Raw genomic sequence first — 15,000 nt, 5'->3', positions numbered from 1 at the left:
GTTATAACTGTGCGTCATCACGCCTCCCATTGGCCTATCGCGGTGAGTCGTGGTCACACGTGTTCCGGGTGGTTCTGCAGACATGTGACAAACTCCTTCACTTCCTTGCCCTCGAAGCAGATCTTGTAGACTGCGGCGAACAGTGGGAACCTGCACAGGAAAGACTCTCGTTACAGGCTTCCTCATCCGAAAGGAAAGTTCACTGACGCTTTCGCTGCAAACGCCTTCTGAAGGCCTAGCAGGACTACCGATAGAGACTACAACGTTAAAACCTTTTAACTAAACGGTCTGAAAGCCTAACAGGACTCCCTGTACAGACTTGAACGTTAAAACCTTTTAACTAAACGGTCTGAAGGCCTACCCATACAGACTGTAGGGACTAGAACGTTAAAACCTTTTAACTAAACGGTCTGAAGGCCTACCCATACAGACTGTAGGGACTTGAACGTTAAAACCTTTTAACTAAACTGTCTGAAGGCCTACCTATACAGACTGCAGGGACTAGAATGTTAAAACCTTTTAACTAAACGGTCTGAAGGCCTACCCATACAGACTGTAGGGACTAGAATGTTAAAACCTTTTAATTAAACGGTCTGAAGGCCTACCTATACAGACTGTGGGGACTAGAACGTTAAAACCTTTTTACTAAACGGTCTGAAGGCCTACCTATACAGACTGCAGGGACTAGAACGTTAAAACCTTTTAACTAAACAGTCTGAAGGCCTACCTATACAGACTGTGGGGACTAGAACGTTAAAACCTTTTAACTAAACGGTCTGAAGGCCTACCTATACAGACTGCAGGGACTAGAACGTTAAAACCTTTTAACTAAACGGTCTGAAGGCCTACCTATACAGACTGTAGGGACTAGAATGTTAAAACCTTTTGATTAAACGGTCTGAAGGCCTACCTATACAGACTGCAGGGACTAGAATGTTAAAACCTTTTAACTAAACGGTCTGAAGGCCTACCCATACAGACTGTAGGGACTAGAATGTTAAAACCTTTTAATTAAACGGTCTGAAGGCCTACCTATACAGACTGTGGGGACTAGAACGTTAAAACCTTTTTACTAAACGGTCTGAAGGCCTACCTATACAGACTGCAGGGACTAGAACGTTAAAACCTTTTAACTAAACAGTCTGAAGGCCTACCTATACAGACTGCAGGGACTAGAACGTTAAAACCTTTTAACTAAACGGTCTGAAGGCCTACCTATACAGACTGTAGGGACTAGAATGTTAAAACTTTTTGATTAAACGGTCTGAAGGCCTACCTATACAGACTGTGGGGACTAGAACGTTAAAACCTTTTTACTAAACGGTCTGAAGGCCTACCTATACAGACTGCAGGGACTAGAACGTTAAAACCTTTTAACTAAACAGTCTGAAGGCCTACCTATACAGACTGCAGGGACTAGAACGTTAAAACCTTTTAACTAAACGGTCTGAAGGCCTACCTATACAGACTGTAGGGACTAGAATGTTAAAACCTTTTGATTAAACGGTCTGAAGGCCTACCTTTACAGACTGTAGGGACTAGAATGTTAAAACCTTTTAACTAAACAGTCTGAAGGCCTACCTATACAGACTGTAGGGACTAGAACATTAAAACCTTTTAACTAAACGGTCTGAAGGCCTACCTATACAGACTGTGGGGACTAGAACGTTAAAACCTTTTAACTTAAATTTCTCAGGCCTGCTTGAAGGTGCCCTAAGTGCTGAAGCTCCAGAGAACGGGAGCGGCCCCTTCGGCTCCCAGGGTGAAGGTGAACACTCACTTGGAGACCATGTCCTTCTTGACCAGGATCTTGTAGACATCCGCAGAGGTCTGGGGTCCCTGCAGCTTCTGGCCGTTCAGCATCTCCGCCTCCAGCTCCTCGATGGACTGATATGGAGAGACATACACGTACATTATATACACTTAAACATAGATATATATACATTATATACAACAAGCCCCCTGGTACTTCGCCTCCTGGTTCCTAGCCTCCTGGTACCTAGCCTCCTGGTCTCTAGCCTCCTGGTACCTAGCCTCCTGGTACCTAGCCTCCTGGTCTCTAGCCTCCTGGTCTCTAGCCTCCTGGTACCTCGCCTCCTGGTACCCAGCCTCCTGGTCTCTAGCCTCCTGGTACCCAGCCTCCTGATACCTCGCCTCCTGGTCTCTAACCTCCTGGTACCTAGCCTCCTGGTACCTCGCCTCCTGGTACCTCGCTCCTGGTACCTAGCCTCCTGGTCTCTAGCCTCCTGGTACCTCGCCTCCTGGTACCTAGCCTCCTGGTACCTAGCCTCCTGGTACCTCGCCTCCTGGTACCTAGCCTCCTGGTCTCTAGCCTCCTGGTACCTAGCCTCCTGGTCTCTAGCCTCCTGGTACCCAGCCTCCTGGTCTCTAGCCTCCTGGTACCTAGCCTCCTGGTACCTAGCCTCCTGGTACCTAGCCTCCTGGTACCTAGCCTCCTGGTCTCTAGCCTCCTGGTACCTAGCCTCCTGGTACCCAGCCTCCTGGTCTCTAGCCTCCTGGTACCTAGCCTCCTGGTCTCTAGCCTCCTGGTCTCTAGCCTCCTGGTACCTAGCCTCCTGGTCTCTAGCCTCCTGGTACCCAGCCTCCTGGTACCTAGCCTCCTGGTCTCTAGCCTCCTGGTCTCTAGCCTCCTGGTACCCAGCCTCCTGGTCTCTAGCCTCCTGGTCTCTAGCCTCCTGGTACCTAGCCTCCTGGTCTCTAGCCTCCTGGTACCCAGCCTCCTGGTACCTAGCCTCCTGGTACCCAGCCTCCTGGTCTCTAGCCTCCTGGTCTCTAGCCTCCTGGTACCTAGCCTCCTGGTCTCTAGCCTCCTGGTACCCAGCCTCCTGGTACCTAGCCTCCTGGTCTCTAGCCTCCTGGTACCTCGCCCCCGGCCTCACCTTGGAGGTCCTGACGAAGGCCTCGGCCACCTTGCGGTTGCGGCCGCCGTAGCAGGTGGTGATGAGGTCGGCCACGCCGCAGCTCTCCAGGAAGATGACGGAGGAGACCGGGCTGGAGCAGAAGAGCCGGGCGAAGGCCACCATCTCCATCAGGCCCAGGCGGATCACCGCCGCCTTGGTGTTGTCCCCGAAGCCCAGGCCGTCACAGAACCCTGCCCCTACTGCCACGATGTTCTGGGGGAGGGAGAGGGAGAGAGTAAAGTTCAGGATAATTCTGGGATTCTTTGGGCCAACTGTCTAATTAGAGTGCGAGTCTTCAGAACCCTTGGTATAGATTATAGACGGAGCGAAGCTCGTAGGAGATACGTCGATGGAACCACGACATGGACGTCAACAGTGATCAGGCAAGGTTGGGATCGCCCAATCAGATACACACCAGGTGGGGGATTGGACGACCTGGGATGGGAGGAGGAGCGGTCAGCTAGGTAGAGACGTACGGACCTTCAGGGCTCCACATAGCTCCACCGGGCGGGGGGGGGGGGGGGGGAGGAGGAGGAGGAGGAGGAGGAGGAGGAGGAGGAGGAGGAGGAGGAGGAGGAGAGTACCTTCAGGGCTCCACACAGCTCCACCGTGTGGCTCTCTTCCACCACCGTGATGCGGAAGTTGGGCGTCTGGAGCAGCTCCTTGAAGAGCTGGCCGTGGGCGGGGTTCTTGGCCCCTGATTGGACAGAAGCTTTATTTAAAAAAAAACACCCCGACGGTGGAGCCTCAACCAGTAGCAACCTGACTGCATATAAAACCCAAAATAAATAGAGATGGTTGGTTAAAGACAGGGTTAGGTGATGGTTGGTTAAAGACAGGGTTAGGTGATGGTTAGTTAAAGACTGGGTTAGGTGATGGGTTAGAGATTGTTAGTTAAAGACAGGGTTAGGTGATGGGTTAGAGATTGTTAGTTAGAGACGGGGTTAGGTGATGGGTTAGAGATGGTTAGTTAGAGACGGGGTTAGGTGATGGGTTAGAGATGGTTAGTTAGAGACGGGGTTAGGTGATGGGTTAGAGATGGTTAGTTAGAGACGGGGTTAGGTGATGGGTTAGAGATTGTTAGTTAAAGACGGGGTTAGGTGATGGGTTAGAGATTGTTAGTTAAAGATGGGGTTAGGTGATGGGTTAGAGATTGTTAGTTAAAGACAGGGTTAGGTGATTGGTAGTTAAAGACGGGGTTTGGTGAAGGGTTAGAAATTGTTAGTTAAAGACGGGGTTAGGTGATGGGTTAGAGATGGTTAGTTAGAGACGGGGTTAGGTGATGGGTTAGAGATGGTTAGTTAGAGACGGGGTTAGGTGATGGGTTAGAGATGGTTAAGGGGATCTGACCGATGGTGGTTTCGCAGAACTTCTGGTCGGCGACCTCGTTGGCGATGTTGGCGCCCATGAGCACGCTGACGTCCACCTCCAGACTCTCCCTGATGAGGTCCGAGATGAGCCGCAGGCCGGAGGGGCCCGAGTCGATCCCCTTAGAGAGGGCCCCACACTTAACACTTAGAGAGGGCCCCTCACTGAACACTTAGAGAGGGCCCCACACTGAACACTTAGAGAGGGCCCCACACTGAACACTTAGAGAGGGCCCCACACTGAACACTTAGAGAGGGCCCCTCACTTATCACTTAGAGAGGGCCCCTCACTGAACACTTAGAGAGGGCCCCTCACTGAACACTTAGAGAGGGCCCCTCACTGAACACTTAGAGAGGGCCCCTCACTGAACACTTAGAGAGGGCCCCTCACTGAACACTTAGAGAGGGCCCCTCACTGAACACTTAGAGAGGGCCCCACACTGAACACTTAGAGAGGGCCCCACACTGAACACTTAGAGAGGGCCCCTCACTGAACACTTAGAGAGGGCCCCACACTGAACACTTAGAGAGGGCCCCACACTGAACACTTAGAGAGGGCCCCTCACTGAACACTTAGAGAGGGCCCCTCACTGAATACTTAGAGAGGGCCCCTCACTTATCACTTAGAGAGGGCCCCTCACTTATCACTTAGAGAGGGCCCCACGCTGAACACTTAGAGAGGGCCCCACACTGAACACTTAGAGAGGGCCCCACACTGAACACTTAGAGAGGGCCCCACACTGAACACTTAGAGAGGGCCCCTCACTGAACACTTAGAGAGGGCCCCACACTGAACACTTAGAGAGGGCCCCACACTGAACACTTAGAGAGGGCCCCACACTGAACACTTAGAGAGGGCCCCTCACTTAACACTTAGAGAGGGCCCCTCACTTATCACTTAGAGAGGGCCCCTCACTTATCACTTAGAGAGGGCCCCTCACTTATCACTTAGAGAGGGCCCCACACTGAACACTTAGAGAGGGCCCCTCACTGAACACTTAGAGAGGGCCCCTCACTGAACACTTAGAGAGGGCCCCTCACTGAACACTTAGAGAGGGCCCCACACTGAACACTTAGAGAGGGCCCCTCACTGAACACTTAGAGAGGGCCCCACACTGAACACTTAGAGAGGGCCCCACACTGAACACTTAGAGAGGGCCCCTCACTTATCACTTAGAGAGGGCCCCACACTGAACACTTAGAGAGGGCCCCACACTGAACACTTAGAGAGGGCCCCTCACTTAACACTTAGAGAGGGCCCCTCACTGAACACTTAGAGAGGGCCCCTCACTTAACACTTAGAGAGGGCCCCACACTGAACACTTAGAGAGGGCCCCACACTGAACACTTACAGAGGGCCCCTCACTGAACACTTAGAGAGGGCCCCACACTGAACACTTAGAGAGGGACCGATCGCCGTTGGCGTAAAGCTCAAAGAGCAGGTGCAACACTAGCTCTAAGCTAGGGTTAGCTTAGCGCTAGCTATAAGCTCTAGCTCAGAGCTAACTCACCTTGATGAGCGATATCCCGATGGCTCCGGGGCCGACGTGAGGCTTCATCTGCTCACACAGCCTCTGGATGAACTGGTGAGGGATGACGAAGATGAGGACTTTGGCCCCTTTCACCGCCTCCGTGATGTCGGGCACAGCCACCTGGTGGACAACGCAGACGTTTGGGAAGGAAAAAAAACAACACTGCGGTACTGAGCACTGACCCACTCGGTGGAAGGTGAGGCTCAGTGAGATGTTTAGAAGGTGCGGTCCAGTGCTCCACACTGATTGGATTGGGACCACCTCATGTAAGATGCACTTTATGGGCGGTTCGCAAACATTCTGACCGAAGTACTGAGCACTGCGTTCATGTTTTTGACACACCTCTTACATTTCGAGATTTGCTTTCTTCTATTTACTTTTCATTTCTTCTATTGTTTTTGGTTGTGTTACCTCCGTTTTTTAGATTTGTTGTTTTGTTGTGGTTTATGAAAAGTGCAACCTAAATAAAGTTGTGTTGTTTGATGTTGATTTGATTTGGGAGCATCTGCTTAACGAACAGATGTGGTTTCACTGTGGGGGTCCATCGTCTAAACAGAAATAAATCAGGATTTTAGAGAAGGTTAGTTTAGGTCTAAGTTAGAGATGGTTAGTTTAGTTACTAGGTTAGAGATGGATAAGATAGAGCATTAGGTTCTGTAGTCTCTGCTGATATAGGCCTAGCATTGCGTCTCATTTATTACCTTCATTTAACAGATTCAGCCCTGGACTTGATAAGGAACTTCGGTGCAAAGTCCCCTTGCTATCTCACTAACAATAAACTTGTGTCCTGAGAGTGCCTCTGCTGGAGGGGCGTAGCCAGGATATTATTATTACTATTATTACTGTGGTGGCCAGCTCGGGTCAATCTTATATTTGAGCGGGTGCTTGATTGTCGACGGGGGAGGGGGGGGGGGGGGGTATTTTAATTTAAGTGCAATATTTTTGCAGAACGTCAAAATATAACACTTTGAATAAGGATAATAAGTCAAAGTTAGATCAAACTAATAGTCCATATATTTCATGTTAGACCGTTTCCGTTCAGGATATTATTTTATTTTATTTTTTCATACTCGGGCCACGGCCCCCCCTGGTCAGAGGTTGGCCCCCCGCTGGCCCCCATGTGGCTACGCCCCTGCTCTGCTGCCTCTGCTTTATCTGTCACTTAACACAACCTACCACATTCCCGGGCAGCTTGTGGCCCGGCAGATATTTGACGTTTTCGTGCTCCGAGTTGATGATGTCAGTCAGGTTTCTCCCGTCGATCAGTTCTTCGTAAACCCACATTTTGACCACGGGTTCGAAGCGGTTGTTCCCCTTCACGTTGTGGCCCACGATCTTGGCGATCACAGACCCCCTGTGACACACGGAGACGGACGAGACATCATCGCAGGTCTTCAGAAGATCAAAGGTGTGTTCAGTTAAGTAGATACTTGCATCCCCTTGGAGAAATTCAGGTAGGCCCAGTAGCAACAGATCTGACAAACAACAAAACGGACTAACAGTAAAAGTCAGAAAAACAAGTCAAAACAAGTCGATAGAAAGTGAGCAAGATTGCACACCATTAAAAGATTCCGCATAAAAAGCCATAAAAATATATAAATATAATGCAATTACACATTGTAATGTTCTCTTATGACAATAACTAACTCGTTTTATGTGGCCTGGTGAGTAAAGTTCACTATGATCAGCCCTCGTTTGAGTGCGCTAATCCATAATAAACCGTGATTTTATCGACACTAGTTTAATGTTTTTAACAGCCTATTAACTAGCCAGACAGGCGATCCAGATAGCGTCAGTGCTGCTGCACATTAACACAGAAGGGACAAGAAAGGTTTGGACAAACTATCATCCTTCTCGTAAACCTTAACCCTGCATCAAAGAACTCACGGGAACCGTTCCGAGGTCACGTGAACCCTGTTGCTGACAAATTGCATAAAACCCGACTTCAGTCCAAACCCAATCCCTCGACACAAAGAAGAACACGTTTAGGCAAAGAACGAGAAGCTACCAGTTTCCCGAACCGATGATGCAGACTTTCATTCCAGGCATGGTGGCAGGCGTAGCAGTTCTGACCCTGGTCTCAGAACAGAACGAGTCCTCTCTCTCCCTCCCTGACTTCCTTATACGCCCTTCCTCCTCCTCCCTATGTTGCTTCACCGTTCAGACACACACCGCTGGACGCTGTTCTGCCAATGTCTGCTCCCTTCTCAGACTTCCCTCCCGTAGCAGAACTCGATATCAGAGTCTATCGAGTCCTGCCCTCCGATCAACATGTGTTTGCGTGCACACCACTAGTGCACCACTCCTGCGCGGCTTCGGTTTAATTCGGTCCGTTCACAGACCCGGTGTACAATGCAATACACAATACAATACAATACAACTTTATTAATCCCACTATGGGCAATTTGTTTGAGCAGCTTGTTGTACAAACAACAAATATACGTATACAACTAGAGGCGGAGTGGAGGCGTCACGTTGGAGTTAAAAGACGGTCCAAGAGTCGACCCCCACGGCGCGCAAAACTGGGAATAATATACCTACAGTCAAGCGCGCAGGCCCACACACACACACACACGCACACGCACACGCACACGCACACACACTCCACCAAGCCCAAGCCAGAGATTCGACGCCCTGCTCTACCCAGAATGCCTACCGTTGGCGTTACATAATAGTTTAATCAACAATATACATAATATCCTAATGGCACCAGACACTTGACCTGTGTATTGATCTATTATGGCTGTGTATTGTAGTGTCGTGTGTTTGGCCCCTGGCGCAAGGATGACACGCACACTTGTGAAGCGTTCTAGCTTTTAGCTTCTAATTAATATCTCAAATCTAATCATTTATAATAATAACTTTTGGGTTTGTTTTGAGTAGTAGCACATAGTACATAGTAGTATAAATTATAAGAATTGAGATATGAAGAAAATATTACATAATCAATCATGTCAATGCCATGGAGTCTGGCCAGAAGAGGACCATAAAACAATTTATGTTGCGACAGAAGAACCTTAGGGCGTAGGCAACGAATGACCGTACAGAAGCCAAACAAACAAGGTATCAAGCCATATAACAGGGGTGAGTTCACTGATATGGTTCTTGATCATAGGAGGAGAAAAATATGAAGCTCTCCATTGCATTGAAGGCATAGACGGAGATGGAGAGGCCACAATTATATATATCTATTATTATCATTTATTTTTTTACACAATACAGAGACTAGGACTTCAGAAGAATGTGAGCAAAACTCTCTAGCAGAGGAATCGTTTGTCCTGGACCTGACCCCAGTGATTGAGGAGGAAGGTAGATCTGTGGAGGTGAGGAAGAAAGTCCAAGACGTTCCTACAAAAAAAACCTCAAACGTTCGTCAGCTACAAACCAGGATGGTGACAGCTACGAGTTGCTTCTGAAACGGGAATCCAAAAGAGCAGAAGTACAAATTCAACTGGGTCAAGAACACATCTTGCTTACCCAAATGCAGCAGACAAAAGTGCATCTGGAGATACAACTCCTAAAAGCAGAGGTGGAAAGGGCTAGTATCTGTCCTGTAAATAGGACAGATACTGCCCTGTAAACATTAGAACAAAATAAGGTTTCTTAAAATTAAAACAAACAATGGCTATTTGTGGCCACCGGTATTTTGCCAACCGGTTGTTCTTTGCTCAGCCAGTAGGCTACACTGTTGGTTCCATTTAATGCTCTGGTACAGAGGATTTGGTAATCCTAAAATTTGTTATTTGGCTCACAGTGATCCAATCCCAAAAGAAGTGGCATGGAAGTAAGATGGATCAGGTGATCCTGGAGAGCAAAACATGGGATTTCAAACATATCAATTTGATCCAGACTATATTTTTAAACTCGGACACACCCCTGCATTCAGCATGCAGCAGACCAACCCTAAAGCCACGCCCCGATGTTTTGATAACCAGGAAGTCGTTCCAGAGATCACGTGACCGGCTCCCTGTCAAGCCGCTGTAAATACTGGCTAGCTATGCTACTCGTAGCTCAGCAGGAGACAAAGTTAAACTGTCCGTCGTCTGCTCGGTAACGGGGAATATTAACGGGCTAAACGATCGCCGTGACATGGCCCGCGCGTCGAGGCACCGGACGGACGCTTCGTTTCACTTCCGTTAACCGAGACGAGTTAAATACGAGCAGTAGTCCGTTGGCCTGGGAGGCTTCTAGCCTAGCCCCCCCCCCCCCTCATACTGTAGTGACATTGGTTCGTTAGCGTTATTGTTAGCCTACCTTAGCTATGACTACGCAAGCGGAGAGCGCCGCGGCGCTGCGGATCCCGGAGAGCGAGGCCCGGCTGGAGGCTTTCCCCCAGAGCCGCACGCCGAGCTCCGGGAGGGCCAGCACCAAGGGATGGCAGTACAGGTGGGCCACACGTCACACCACACGTTACACTGCAGTACAGGTGGGCCACTCGTCACACCACACGTTACACTGCAGTACAGGTGGGCCACAAGTCACACCACACGTTACACTGCAGTACAGGTGGGCCACAAGTCACACCACACGTTACACTGCAGTACAGGTGGGCCACAAGTCACACCACACGTTACACTCTAGTACAGGTGGGCCACACGTTACACTACACGTTAGAGTAGTATACAAGAGTGGTCTGCTACACGTTACAGTACACTCCAGTGCTCTTCTAGACGTAACAGTACACGTTAGTGTATACTAAAGTGGTCTGCTGGACGTGACAGTACACGTTAGTGTATACTGAAGTGGTCTGCTGGACATTAGTTTACACTAAAGTGGTCTGCCAAGTTATATGACACAGTGGTGTACTGAAGAGGTCTGCTAGACGTTAAACAAAGTAAGGAGGTCACTTTGACTTAGTTTCTGTCGTTCCTCTCTCAGTGACCACATGGAGAATATCAACGGGTACTTGATGAAGTACACTAACCTGGTGACAGGATGGCAGTACCGGTAAGTGTGTGTGTTTGTGTGTGTGTGTGTGTGTGTGTGTGTGTGTGAGAGAGAGATAAAGACTGCTTGCTAATCAACTGTGTTGTCAATACAATGCTGTGTGACTGATGGGTCATTAGGCTTTACACAATTATGACCAACCGGAGAGCACAGTTGCTGGCCTTTTTCCAAATTTGTAGACGCAATATTTTTTACCAGACGTCAATTCTGATCATGTGACCATGTTGTTTTTATTAGCCATAAACTTTCCAACACTCAGCAGTCTATACTGAGCATACTATGAGAACACATGTGCATTATTAATGTCAGTACAGTGCAGAAAATCGTACCCCATTAAGCAGCAGCTAGGCTTAAAGGGGCGTCTGTAGGAGGCCTTCAGGTGGGGAGGTGGTCCCGGGGTTTGACCCAGAGGGGCTGGACCCCCCTAGCCACCGACTCCCTGTCTCCAGGTTCTTCGTGCTCAACAACGAGGCGGGGATTCTGGAGTACTTCGTCAACGAGCAGTCGCGGCCCCAGAAGCCGCGGGGGACTCTGCCCCTGGCCGGCGCCGTCATCTCCCCGAGCGACGAGGACTCCCACACCTTCACCGTCAACGCCATCAGCGGCGAGCAGTACAAGCTCCGGGGTGGGTGACCGCACGCTGTTACCACGCACACCGTTACCGCGGCGGCCGGTCCCTACGCACACCGTTACTGCGCGACTGGTCACTACCGACACCGTTACCGCGGCGACCGGTCACAACGCACACCGTTGCCGCGGTTACCGATTCCCACGCACAACGTTAGCGCGGCGACCGGTCCCTACGCACACCGTTACTGCGCGACCGGTCACCTGTTACCGCAGTAACAGGTTGCTACCTACACGTTACCGTGGTGACCGGCTAACCCGTTGTACATATGGTTATAAAACTGCTGGTTTAATAAAACTCACCGTGCCCCAACTCTACTGTGTGTACACTTTACTGTACGTAGACTCTACTGTACGTAGACTCTAGTGTACGTAGACTACTGTATGTTGACTCTAGTGTACGTAGACTCTACTGTACGTAGACTCTACTGTATGTAGACTCTAGTGTACGTAGACTCTACTGTATGTAGACTCTACTGTACGTAGACTCTAGTGTACGTAGACTCTAGTGTACGTAGACTCTAGTGTACGTAGGCTCTACTGTACGTAGACTCTACTGTACGTAGGCTCTAGTGTACGTAGACTCTACTGTACGTAGACTCTAGTGTACGTAGACTCTAGTGTACGTAGACTCTACTGTATGTAGACTTTAGTGTACGTAGACTTAAGTGTACGTAGACTACTGTACGTAGACTCTAGTGTATGTAGACTCTACTGTACGTAGACTCTAGTGTACATAGGCTCTAGTGTACGTAGACTCTACTGTACGTAGACTCTAGTGTACGTAGGCTCTAGTGTACGTAGGCTCTAGTATACGTAGGCTCTAGTATACGTAGACTCTACTGTACGTAGACTCTAGTGTACGTAGGCTCTAGTGTACATAGACTCTACTGTACGTAGGCTCTAGTGTACGTCACACAGAGATTACAGACAGGGTCGATAGGAGAAGGTCTTCTCATCGCTGCAGCCTCAGACATTAGTATCAGATGTCACTTTCATTCCTGTCAGATAACAGCTCAGTGGCTCTGTCTCTGAATAACGTACTACACCCGGGCTGCTTTCCTATTGCCGGGAATAGCTCCTTCAGTATGAGGAGCCAGCAGCACCCTCAAACCCTGAATGACCTCTGACCTTGCAGGCTCGGGCGGGGCCGTGATCTCCACCGCGTAGATAGCTGTGTTCGAAATCGTTCCCTATCACTGATATAGTGCACTATATAGGGTGCTCGCCATTTTGTAGTGGTGTTTGAATTCTCAGTGGTTAATTTCATGCACTATATCGTGCACTTAAAATACCCCAAATTTGAGTGTACATACGATGTTCCCTACATGTTACTACCGTATACCACAATGCAATGCGGTCTGGTTTTTCCGGAGGAGAAGAAGAAGCTGAATAACCGCGAAAACGAATACATTTAATGATGGAGTCTCCGGCTTTCGTTTAAAAATGTCAACAATTTATTTGGGATTTAACGTAGGAAATTCAACATTCAAAATCAATAAAAAAAACCTTGATCAAGGAAATGTAACATTCAACATCAATACAACCTCCAGCTTTCCTTGTGAGTGCCCGGTTTGTTTACATGATGTGGGCGCAGCTGTCTGCGTCACACAAATACCCGGCGCTTTCACTGACGCAAATGACGTTTAGAAATGTTCAGCGTAGTGTCCGAATTCTCCTTTGTTCGTTCCCTATATAATGCACTATATCATGAACACTGTATAGGGAATAGTGAGTGAGTGAATAGGGAACGATTTCGAACACAGCTCATGTGTCAGTGCTCTGTCCAGGGGATGATGACCATGTTAGAACATGGAACACCTTCACATCCCCATATTGATCCTCATCTTAACATCGTCGCCTCCCAGCGCACTCACAGAGCCATCAATACTCAGGCGTGTGTGTGTGTGTGTGTGTGTGTGTGTGTGTGTGTGTGTGTGTGTGTGTGTGTGTGTGTGTGTGTGTGTGTGTGTGTGTGTGTGTGTGTTCTAGCTATGGATGCTAAGAAGCAACAGCACTGGGTGTGTGTTTGTGTGTGTTCTAGCTACGCATGCTAACAGTGACAACACTGGGTTTGTGTGTGTGTGTGTGTTCTAGCTACGGATGCTAAGGAGCGTCAGCACTGGGTGAGCCGTCTGCAGATCTGCACGCAGCACCACACTGAGGCCTTGGGCAAGGTGAGGCCGCGGACCAGCGGTGCTGGAGTCCCACCATCACAACACACCTGTTGGTTTAGCATTCAGTCATTGAGCTGCAGCGTTCCTCCGTAGTGACTGACAGCGAGTTAGGGGGCGGGACCAAATGGATGCACTGCTGCTATTGGTTGACATGTCGTGCCCCTCTGGTGTGCTACCGCCTTTTCTGAATGTATTAGCAGTTAAATGTTAGTTTACTAATTTGGGAAAGAGTCTAAAACACGCTGCATTGATGAGTGGATGTGAATATCAGTTAGCATTTTCACCCAGTTCACATCAAAAGTCCTATTCTAGCTATTCTTTGTCTTGTTGGAGAGGGAATTTCTCTTACTTGCTGTTTTCTTCTCCTCTCTCCCCCCCTCTTCTCTCTCTCCCCCCTCTCCCCTCTCCTCCCTCTCTCCCCTCTCCCCCCTCTCCCCTCTCTCCCCTCTCCCCCCTCTCCTCTCTCTCCCCCCTCTCCCCTCTCCTCCCTCTCTCCCCTCTCTCCTCTCTCCCCCCCTCTTCTCTCTCTCCCCCCTCCCTCTCCACCCTCTCTCCCCCCTCTCCCCTCTCCACCCTCTCTCCTCTCTCTCCTCTCTCCCCTCTCTCCCCTCTCTCCTCTCTCCCCTCTCTCCTCTCTCTTCTCTCCCCTCTCTCCTCTATCTCCCCTCTCTCCTCTCTCTCCTCTCTCCCCTCTCCTCTCTCTTCTCTCCCCTCTCTCCTCTATCTCCCCTCTCTCCCCTCTCTCCTCTCTCCCCTCTCTCCCCTCTCTCCTCTCCCCCTCTCCCCTCTCTCCCCTCTCTCTCCCCTCTCCCCTCTCTCCCCTCTCCCCCCTCTCCCTCTCTCCCCTCTCCCCTCTCTCCTCTCTCCCCTCTCTCCCCTCTCCCCTCTCTCCTCTCTCCCCTCTCTCCCCTCTCTCCTCTATCTCCCCTCTCTCCCCTCTCTCCTCTCTCCTCTCTCTCCTCTCTCCCCTCTCTCCTCTCTCCCCTCTCTCCTCTCTCTCCTCTCTCCCCTCTCCTCTCTCTTCTCTCCCCTCTCTCCTCTCTCTCCTCTCTCCCCTCTCCTCTCTCTTCTCTCCCCTCTCTCTCCTCTCTCCCCTCTCTCCTCTATCTCCCCTCTCTCTCCCCTCTCCTCTATCTCCCCTCTCCCCTCTCTCCCCTCTCTCCCCTCTCCCCTCTCTCCTCTCTCCCCTCTCTCCCCTCGCCACCCCCCTCATCTCTCCCCTCTCCAACTTTCACCCCTCACTCTCTCCCCCCTCTATCTCTCCAACCTCCATTTCTCTCCCCTCTCTCCCCTCCACCTCTCCCTCCTCCATCCCTCCCTCTCCACAGAGCCAGGCCCCTGTAAGTCCCGTAGTTTCTCCACGGTGTCCCAGGGCAGCGGCAGCTCCCCCCTGGCCCAGCGCCGGGCCAGCCAGACCGGGGCGTCGTCC

The 15,000-nt window shown here is 50.1% G+C and overlaps 2 protein-coding genes across 2 annotated transcripts in view; one reads left to right on the top strand and one right to left on the bottom strand.

Moving 5' to 3' along the window:
- Positions 1-7,930, bottom strand: part of LOC307091587 (glycerol-3-phosphate dehydrogenase 1-like protein) — an 8,752-nt gene extending 822 nt beyond the window's left edge. Inside the window, exons 1-8 of the mRNA XM_079759218.1 lie at positions 7,829-7,930; positions 6,997-7,174; positions 5,800-5,940; positions 4,272-4,410; positions 3,506-3,618; positions 2,901-3,134; positions 1,781-1,887; positions 1-150 (exon numbers count right to left, since the gene is read on the bottom strand). The exon at positions 1-150 is cut by the window's left edge and continues 822 nt beyond it. Of these exons, the coding sequence (XP_079615344.1) occupies positions 54-150; positions 1,781-1,887; positions 2,901-3,134; positions 3,506-3,618; positions 4,272-4,410; positions 5,800-5,940; positions 6,997-7,174; positions 7,829-7,869 (1,050 nt within the window). The 5' untranslated portion in view covers positions 7,870-7,930 and the 3' untranslated portion in view covers positions 1-53. The remainder of the gene's footprint in view (positions 151-1,780; positions 1,888-2,900; positions 3,135-3,505; positions 3,619-4,271; positions 4,411-5,799; positions 5,941-6,996; positions 7,175-7,828) is intronic.
- A 1,851-nt stretch (positions 7,931-9,781) lies between these two features.
- Positions 9,782-14,911, top strand: LOC307091588 (oxysterol-binding protein-related protein 11-like; the record flags this gene model as incomplete). Its single annotated transcript, XM_079759219.1, has 5 exons — positions 9,782-10,206; positions 10,699-10,767; positions 11,217-11,392; positions 13,492-13,571; positions 14,900-14,911. Coding segments are annotated over exons 1-5 (462 nt in total), but the record flags the coding sequence as incomplete, so codon positions are not given.
- Between the last annotated feature and the right edge of the window lie 89 nt (positions 14,912-15,000).

The sequence above is a fragment of the Pollachius pollachius genome (genome assembly GCF_949987615.1).
Source record: "Pollachius pollachius genome assembly, contig: scaffold_264, whole genome shotgun sequence".
In the NCBI taxonomy this organism is placed as follows: domain Eukaryota; kingdom Metazoa; phylum Chordata; class Actinopteri; order Gadiformes; family Gadidae; genus Pollachius; species Pollachius pollachius.
The sequence above is the reverse complement of the archived record's forward strand: the minus strand, read 5'-3'. Positions and strand labels throughout refer to the sequence as shown.